Consider the following 10044-nt stretch of genomic DNA (forward strand, 5'->3'; position numbering starts at 1 on the left):
GATTTAAACCCGCCAGCTCAGGTGTATGTGGCTGGCGCCTTAAGTTCTTGAGCCACAGGCGCCGAGCCAAGATTTTGTGTCTTAAACTGCCACTGAAGCCCCAACGTCTAGTTCCTTAAGTGTGGCCTTTTGAATGAATCCAAATTTTATAGAACAAATCCTTTCATTAAAAGGGGTACAGCAGAGAAAGATGGAGCTTTTCTTGCCTCCTTTGGTGCAAAATTTCTTTTTGTTTACTGCATTATTCTTCTAGGTACCCAGTTCAAAATTGACCTTTTTCTTACCCTTTAACACGTACTCTGCCAACAATCTTAAGAAATTTGATCTTTACCATCTCTCACATCCAACCCCTCTTTTTCTACACCAATATTACTACCAATCTATTATCCCCTTCCTGTCTGATGTGGTAAACTATCTTCCATTTGGTATCCTTTTTACCACCTCTTCCAATTCTAATCTATCCTGTACTTGACTGCCTAATGAATCCTATCAAAACACTTTCTTACCCACATCTTCATAGTTCATACAAAAAACATTCAAAGCTCCCTGTCCTTTTCAGCATATAGAAACAAAACTGCATGGCCAGTCATCAAAAGCCCTCTAAAACTAGTACTAATATACTCTGAGGAGCTCCCAATGAACCACATCTTTGTACAGTTCCCCTCCCATAATGACTGCAATGAACTAGGACTACTTTGATCAACAGACTGGCAAAAGTGATACTTGGAGGACAGGTGTAGTAGCTCACACCTATTATCCTAGCACTCTGGGAAGCCGAGGTGGGTGGACTGCTTGAGTTCAGGAGTTCAAGACCAGTCTCCCTCTTGCAAGAGTGAGACTCTGTCTCTACTAAAAATAGAAAAAACCAGACAGGCATTCTGGAGGGTGCCTGCAATCCCAGCTGCATGGGCGGCCAAAGCAAGAGAATCGCTTGAGCCCAAGAGTTTGAGGTTGCTGTGAGATATGATGCCATGGCACTCTACCCAGGGTGACGGAGTCAAACTGTATCCCTCCGCCCACCAAAAAGAAGTAATATTTTGCCTGTTCAAGGCCCAGCCCTTGACTGGCCTACTTGATCCTACTTCTTCCCTCTTGGAACAATTGTTCTTAAAGCCCCTTCTTTGTGCTAATTCTTTATTCCATTATGCAACATCAACAATAATTCAGACCAATTTGTATGGGCCTGACAAATGCTTCCATGATCCCCTGAAGTAAATACCATTTCTCCTTCTCAGTTCCTGTAGTATTTTTGTACCTCTCAAAAAAGAAAGAAATAGTAGCATACGTAATTAATTCATTCACTGAATGTTTAATGACACTATGTGACAGATAATTGTTCTAAGTGCTGACAATAAAGTTAACATTCAACAATGTTTCTATACATGCTAGTCTATATGCTGGACATCATTCTAAACACTTTTCTTTTTCTTTTTTTTTTTTTTTTTGTAGCGAGAGTCTCACCTTATCGCCCTTGGTATTGTGCCGTGGCGTCACACAGCTCACAGCAACCTCCAAATCCCTGGGCTTAGGTGATTCTCTTGCCTCAGCCTCCCAAGTAGCTAGGACTACAGGCGCCCGCCACAACGCCCGGCTATTTTTTTGTTGCAGTTTGGCCGGGGCTGGGTTTGAACCCGCCACCCTCGGCATATGGGGCCGGCGCCCTACCCGCTGAGCCACAGGCGCCGCCCTCTAAACACTTTTCTAAATTACTTCCTTTAATCCTCAAGACTTTAAAATATCTTCCTTTTTATTTTATTTTTTTGCAGTTTTTGGCCAGGGCTGGGCTTGAACCTGCCACCTCCGGCATATGGGGCTGGTGCCCTACTCCTTTGACCCACAGGCGCCGCCCTTAAATATATCTTCCTTTTAAGGCTGGGTTAGGTGGCTCACGCCTGTAATCCCAGCACTCTGGGAGGCCTAGACAGGTGGATTGCTTGCTTAAATTCAGGACTTCAACACCAGCCTGAGCAAGAGGGATACCCTGTCTCTAAAAATGGCCAGGCATTGTGGATGGCACTTGTAGTCCCAGCTACACGGGAGGCTGAGGCAAGAGGATCACTTAAGCCTAAGAGCTTGAGGTTGCTGTGAGCTATGATGGCAGTACCCTCTACCAGGGCAAGAAAGTGAGACCAAACAAAAAATACAAGTATCTTCATTTTACATAAGGAAACTGAGGCACAGAGAAATTAAGAAACTTATCTAAGATAACACTGTAAGTGGTGAAGTTGAAATATAAACCCAAACATTCTGACTACAAAGCTTAAACTGCCTTCTACAGTTATATAAACTCTGCTATGTAAACAAGACAGACAGGAATCCTGCGTCCTTGGCCAGGCATGGTGACTCACATCTTTAATCCTAGCACTCTGGGAGGCCAATGTGGAAGAAATCACTTGACCTCCGGAGTTCAAGACCAACCTTAGCAAGAGCTAGAACAGTCACTATAAAAAATAGAAAAATTAGCTAGGCACAGTTGCATGCCCCTGCAGTCCTAGATACTTGGAAAGCTGAGGCAAAATTGCTTGAGCCCAGGAATGTGAGGTTGCAATGAGCTACAATGATGCTATGGCACTCCAGCCTGGGCAACAAGAAGAAAAAAAAGGTCAGGTCACCATGGTGGTTCATGCCTGTGGGACAAGGTGGGTGGATTGCCTGAGATTAGGAGTTCCAGACCAGCCAGAGATACAGTGAGACCCCATCTCTAAAAATAGCCAGGCGTTGTGGCAGATGCCTGTAGTCCCAGATACTTGGGAGGCCGAGACAAGAGGAACACTTGAGTCCAAGAGTTTGAGGTCGCTGTGAGCTGTGACACCACAGCACTCTAGTGAGACTGTCTCAAAAAAAAAAAAAGAAAAGAAAAAGTTAAAGGTAGGTAGAAATATGATTAAGTGCTCTGAAAAGGTCTGAGCTAAAGACACATTTATGGGCATCTCCTCCTCAATCAGCGATTCGCAACCTGTGGGTTGCAACCCACAGGAACTGTATTAAAGGCATTAGGAAGGTTGAGAACCACTGATCTACATGGTATTTAAAAACATGGGCATGGACATGAATCCTCAGAAGAAAGCAGAGTGGACAATAAATCATCAATCCTAAGCCCTGAGGAAACAACAGCACTTAAGATTACACAGAAGAATAAAAACTAGTGAAGAACAGGGAAAAAGCAGTAGGCCAGAGACAGGAGGAAAACTAAGACAGTGCAGTGCTACAAGTAAAAGGAAGTGTATTTCAATTAGGAAATGGTCAGCAATGAGGAACACTGAAATATTTATAATATATCCTTATATTCAAGGATATTAATAATGTTTAGGTTTCCAGCCAGCTCACAAAAACTCATTTAACAATATTAATATAGACAGATTATATAGCATTATGCTATCTTACCACGAGGCAGTGCAATAGTGTTTCAACATGTAAGCTCCAGACATACAATATCCATGTTTAAATCCCAGCTCCACTATTCACTAGCTAGGTCTCTATGCCTCAGTTTCCTCATCCATAAAAGGAAGATAAAAAGAATACCCACCTCAAAGGATAGTTGTAAGGATTAATTAAAGTATGTGTGTATGTGATGTGTATGTAACTTAAAAAGCAGCAGCACAAATGAGTTGCTCAAATTAGGCAAATGATAGCCATTATTGCTTACAATATTGTTTCTATAGGAAAAAAATCTTCTAAACTCTAGCAACAGAAGTTTGTGTGCAATAACCTTTCACTACTTACAAATTATGATCTACATATCTTTTCCCAAAAACCTTTAAGAAAACTTTAAATTTAAAATTTATTCAAAATGTGATTGAACAAATGTTCTTCATGTAGAAGCTGAACAAATAAAAAAGCTAACCATTATTCTGGTTTTCTGGAGGAGTAAAAAAACTTACATATTGGAAATTCTAAAAACTAGTGGCAAAAAAATAAAAACACCCCCTTACACATACACCACCCAGAATGTCAAGTTACAAAGGTTAGAAATGAATATAAATCTATTTAAGTACAAAAATATTTCCATTTACTCACTTTCTGGTATATACTACATATTCAAATACAAACACAACACCTACCATCACTATGATGAAAAAGCCTGTCTCTTACTGTATTTTTTTTTTTTTTGAGACAGAGCCTCAAGCTGTCACCCTGTATAGAGTTTCATAGCATCACAGCTCACAGCAATCTCCAACTCCTGGGCTCAAGCAATTCTCCTGCATCCACCTCCCAAGTAGCTGGGATTACAGGGGCCTGCCACAATGCCCGACTATTTTTTGGTTACAGCCATCATTGTTTTTTGGCGGGCCTGGGCTGGATTCAAACCTGCCAGCTCAGGTGTATGTGGCTAGCACCTTAGCCACGTAAGCCACAGGCACCCAGCCAAGAAATTTTTTTTTGTTTGTTTTAAGAGACAGAGTCTCACTTTGTCGCCCTCAGTAGAGTACTGTGACATCACAGTTAACAGCAACCTCCAACTCCTGAGTTTAGGCGATTCTCTTGCCTGGTGTCCTAAGTAGCTGGACTACAGGCACCCACCACAACGCCCGGCTATTTTTTGTTCTAGCTTGGCAAGGACCAGGTTCAAAACCACCACCCTTGATGTATGGGGCCGGCGCCCTACCCACTGAGCCACAGGCACCGCCCTCTTACTGGTTTTTTTTTTTTTGAGACAGAGCCTCAAGCTGTCACCCTGGGTAGAATGCCGTGGCATCACAGCTCACAGCAACCTCCAACTCCTGGACTTAAGCGATTCTCTTGCCTCAGCCTCCCAAGTAGCTGGGACTACAGGCGCCTGTCACAACACCCGGCTATTTTTTGGTTGTAGTTGTCATCATTGTTTGGCAGGCCCAGGCTGGATTTGAACCCACCAGCTCTGGTGTATGTGGCTGGCACCTTAGCCTCTAGAGCTACAGGCGCCACCTCTGATGACCATCTTATTTCCAAAGGCAGGCAAAGGTATTTGCAGCATCCAATTACCCCCGAAAGGGTATTTCCAACAATATAGTGATCAGCAAAGGACACATTTGTTTGTCGCCCTGGGTAGAGTGCAGTGGCATCATACCTCACAGCAATCTCAAACTTTTGGGCTCAAGTGATCCTCTTGCCTCAGCCTCCTGAGTAGCCGGGACTATAGGCTCCCACCACCAACACCTGGTTTAGAGACCAGGTCTCCCTCTTGTTCAGGCTGGTGAACTCATGAGCTTTAGCAATCCACCCATCTTGGCCTCCCAGAGTGCTAAGATTACAGTCATGAGCCACCATGCTCAGCCCTGACACATTCACTTGGTTTCCAAAACTAACTTAGAAATAAATTTCAATGGAGTTTTATGTCACCAGTTCTTATTTTGAACTTTCCAAGTACACAGAAAGTACCGTTTTTAGTATTCAGAAATCTTTCTATGAGCCCTATTTAAGGAAAAAAGCTGGGGTTTCCCACTCTTTATTTTTCTTTCTTTTTTTTTTTTTTTTTGTAGAGACAGAGTCTGACTCTATGGCCCTCTGTACAGTGCCGTGGCCTCAGACAGCTCACAGCAACGTCAAACTCCTGGGCTTAAGCGATTCTCTTACCTCAGCCTCCCGAGCAGCTGGGACTACAGGCGCCCGCCACAACGCCCGGCTATTTTTTGGTTGCAGTTTGGCCGGGGCCGGGCTTTGAACCTGCCACCCTCAGTATATGGGGCCCGCGCCTTACCGACTGAGCCACAGGCGCCGCCCGCCACTCTTTATTTTTCAACTGTTAATACAACTACCTACTAATCGATGGAGCTGTTGTATTAAAAAATTATACTGTTTCAAACTCAAGAAAAATTGTTTACTGTGCATTTTCCCATCAACTGATGAAAATGCTGCATTTGAGGTCCCAAGCAAAGGCATAAAGTTGATGCTACCCTGTTTCCCCGAAAATAAGACCTACTTACAGGAAAGATAAGACGTCCCCTGAAAATAAAACCAGCGCATCTTTGGGAGCACACCTTAAAATAAGACACTATCTTATTTTCGGGGAAACAAGGTAGATCTCATGTCATACACTAAATGTCATTACCGCCTATCAGATTCTGAATAGGTTACAGGAAACAAGGTGACAGGCTAATTCTTTTTTTTGCTTTTGTAGAGAGTCTCAGTTTATCGCCCTCAGTAGAGTGTTGTGCTGTCACACAGCTCATAGCAACTTCCAACTCCTGGGCTTAGGCGATTCTCTTGCCTCAGCCTCCCAAGTAGCTGGGACTACAGGCCCCTGCAACAATACCCAGCTATTTTTTTGTTGCAGTTTGGCCAGGGCCTGGTTTGAACCCACCACCCTTGGTATATGGGGCCGGTGCCCTACCCACTGAGCCACAGATGCTGCCCTGACAGGCTAATTCTTTTTTTTTTTTTTTTGGTAGAGACAGAGTCTCACTTTATGGCCCTCTGTAGAGTGCCATGGCCTCACACAGCTCACGGCAACCTCCAACTCCTGGGCTTAAGCGATTCTCTTGCCTCAGCCTCCCGAGCAGCTGGGACTACAGGCGCCCGCCACAACGCCCGGCTATTTTTTGGTTGCAGTTTGGCCGGGGCCGGGTTTGAACCCGCCACCCTCGGTATATGGGGCCGGCGCCTTACCAACTGAGCCACAGGCGCCGCCCGACAGGCTAATTCTTTATGAATAAGTATTCATACTACAACATCACAACTAGTACTCATTTGCACCTTCTATTTATTTATTTATTTAGAGACAGCCTCAAGCTGTTGCCCTGTGTACAGTGCTATGGTATAACAAGCTCATAGCAACCTCCAACTCCTGGGCTCAAGCATTCTCCTGCCTCCACCTCCCAAGTAGCTGGGAGTATAGGCGCCTGCAGCACCGCCAGGCTATTTTTTGGTTGTAGCCCTCGTTGTTTGGTGGGCTGGGGCTGGATTCCAACCTGCCAGCTCAGGTGTATGTGGCTGGTGCCGTAGCCGCTTGAGCCACAGGCGCTGAGGCTCATTTGCACCTTCAGAAGAAACTGCTAGAAAGGGGGACAAAAACATCCAAATAATAAATGAATTATGAAAAAGTGTTTAATAATGTGAAATAAGCTTCTGAAATATTTAAAAACTTACAAGGTATTGTTTCAAATTCAGTATTTTTGATATAACAGAAATCAAAGAGAACATTTACATAGTTCCAGGAATAAAAGGAGATACAATTAAGAAGTGCATGCAGCCCCGTGCAGATGGCCTGATGCTAACACAAGATGTTAAACAAAGCAGGTTGGTGGGGGAGGGAGGTAAAACTGCATTTTCTGTTTTTAAAAAAATTACTAAAAACAGGGTGGGGGGGGCAAGGGAGCATAACATTTAAGAATCAAAATCTTAAATAAATAGAAATAAATCTCCTTCAGATTATGTGCGCCAAGTGAATTTACTTACTATTTTCTAACATAGAAGTTATTCTATGTTACTTTGATAAATAACATTTGGAAAATATGACAAGGAGATTTTAGTTTCTTGCCTCAGAAGTATTCTGCTAAAAGAAATAACTAGCATTTGTTTCATTTACCTCATAAAATATTTTATTTAAAACATAAAAAACACTGCACAAATATCTAACATTGCTGTTTCATTGAAGAGAAATAATTTTAATTTGTAAATTATCATACTCAATGCAAAAGATACTTGAAAACTAATAGTCAAATTACCACCAAAAAGAAATAATGGGAGACATGCCACGTATCTTTTATAAAAGTCCTTAAAATGGCTTACTTATACATAATATTCAATTATGGCTATTTCTAAAAGGTTTCAGCATTTAATTATTCAGCTGCAAACTGGCACATCACATTATTTTAATTACTTAATTATTTTAATTCCCAAGTCTTTGTTAAACAAAGGGCTTAAAATTTTCGAAGAAAAGCTTATTTCTCTTTTCTTGAAGCAAATTTTTCTCATTCTTTCACAATCATCGGAAGGTACAATTTAAGACAAAGACCAGCTACTCTTTGAACGTATTTTCCAAATCATAAACGTGGAACTTTTATAAAAAACAAAGACGATGACCTAGAACACTAACATATATAAGTAAAAAAAAAGTTCATGTCTGCCCTGAAAATAATGAAGAAATATGATGAGATCACAAAGCCGCGAAGCTTCCTGTTGGTAGCTGAGGATGAAGTCATTAGCAACCCAGGATTCCCTGGTCCTTGTAATCAGAAACTGCACCTACCAGATTCCGTATTGTTCAGGAGAGGTGGCTTTAAAACACCCCTCTCGCCGAGCCTCCAAACCAGACCACGCCTTCTAGTTATCATTCAAATAGGACCGTTTCAGTGTGGCACAACTAGACATTTCCCGGGAGCTTAAATATCAAGTAGGAGTCAACATTTTAGATTCTCTTGGTCATGTTGGAGGAAAAGATGAACTCTTGAACCCCGCGCCACATAATGAAACCAAGAGAGCCGAAAAGCACGGTTCGGTTCTTTCAACCTTTAGGGCCTTTACTGATTCTCCCAAACCCCATTTCTTCCCAACTCCCAGTCACCTCAAGGCACAGAAGAGAAAAAGATTCCTTACTTCCTGCTGTTATTAAAAGGGGAGGAAACCCAAGAGCAACTTTGAACGCGTGGAAGAGAACTATCGCTTAGTCTTGGCCACCTCTGCAAACATATGTCACCCAGCCCCGGCGCAGCGTTTGAGCCCCGAAGGGACCCCTCTCCTGCCCCGCGCCCCGGGTTTCTCCTGTAGCCCAGCTCTCCGGGTCCCCCAGTGCCAATGACGCGTTTCTGAGCCTCTTCCACCCTCTCATCCCCGACCCTTACAGCGCCCAGGCCCCCAGGACCACATTGTCGGCCACCAGACTCCAATACAATAGATTGTCACTGCCCCAAACTCCCCGGCGCCCTCCTCGCCCCTCCGCCCCCCGGAGCCAGTCTCGGGTCTCTCGGACGCCGAGTTCAGCCAAGAGCCCAAACTTCATCCTGTGAGAGCCCAGGACTCGGAAGGTGACGGATCCTCACGACTCCTGCCCAGCTCTCCCTACGTCCGATGTATCTGACGAACCCCAGGCACGAATCCTGCACTGGGCGCCCCCACCCACCCCGCACAAGTCATCAGTCGCCTCTCCCAAGGGGGGCGAAGGCGAGTGGAGGGCTTCCCGCCTGGCCCGGACCCCTGGACGGCGCTGCATCCGAGCGAAGGCCCCAAACACATCCCCGGCCTTTCCTGGTCCGCCGCGACCCCGCCGCCCACCCTCCCTACCTGGCCTTGAGGCTGGGGCTGCTGCCGCTGCCGCAGCTGCTGTTGGCGGCGGCGGCGGCGGCTACGGCTTGGGGTTCGTAGGCCCAGGCGGGGGCGGGGGGCTGTGCAGCGGCGCTGGTGGCGGCGGGGGCTGCAGGGGGCGTGGGTGGCGGCTGCTGGTCGGTAAAGCCAGAGGTCGCGTAGTTCCTGTCCATCGTGGGGGTTGTGTAGGAAGGGCGGGCAGCAGTGGGGGCTCCTCGAGGGCCCTGTACGAGGGGGGCGGGAAGGGAGGGGCGGGGGAGGAAGAGGAGGAGGAGGCGGCGGCGAAGGGAGCGTCCCCTTCACATGGCCCCGGCGGGCAGGCGGGAGAAGGGAGCGCTGGCGACTTTCCGCAGCGGAAACCTGGACCGCGGCGGGAGGCGAGGCCGCAGCTGCTCGTCAGGGAAGCGGCGGCACCCACTGCCGGGAGCCGCGGCCACTACCGCCGCTGCGCCCCATGTTGCTGGATTTCCCAGGATGCACCTCCCGCCCCCTCCGCCCCGCGGCCTCGCCCCGCCTCCCCTCGGCGCCCCGCGTTAGCCGCTCGCGGGTGTAGCGGGCGGCCGCGAGGCCTCTGCTGCCACCGGCTACCTCACGAAGAGCCGCCAGCGAGAGGAGGCGCGAGAACTGCCTGGCCCAGCTGGTTCCAGGAACCTGGGGGGTAGGGAGGGCTGCCCGCCATCCAGAGCCCGCGGAACGTGAACTTCCCGCCCTCTGCAGCTCCGAGGGGAGCTGTCCGCTCTCGACGCGCCCAGCGTGGGAAGGGGCCGCGCCTGCCGATCGCCCCCGTGCGGGAGAGGCGAAATTGAGCGGAAACCCCGGGGGTGT

The 10044-nt window shown here is 46.7% G+C and overlaps 1 protein-coding gene across 1 annotated transcript in view; it reads right to left on the reverse strand.

Moving 5' to 3' along the window:
* QSER1 (glutamine and serine rich 1) overlaps positions 1–9479 on the reverse strand; it is a 114214-nt gene extending 104735 nt beyond the window's left edge. Inside the window, exon 1 of the mRNA XM_053562898.1 lies at positions 9199–9479. Coding sequence (XP_053418873.1) covers positions 9199–9392 — 194 coding nt within the window. The 5' untranslated portion in view covers positions 9393–9479. The remainder of the gene's footprint in view (positions 1–9198) is intronic.
* Positions 9480–10044: the final 565 nt, after the last annotated feature.

This window comes from Nycticebus coucang, chromosome 14, assembly GCF_027406575.1.
Source record: "Nycticebus coucang isolate mNycCou1 chromosome 14, mNycCou1.pri, whole genome shotgun sequence".
Taxonomy (NCBI): domain Eukaryota; kingdom Metazoa; phylum Chordata; class Mammalia; order Primates; family Lorisidae; genus Nycticebus; species Nycticebus coucang.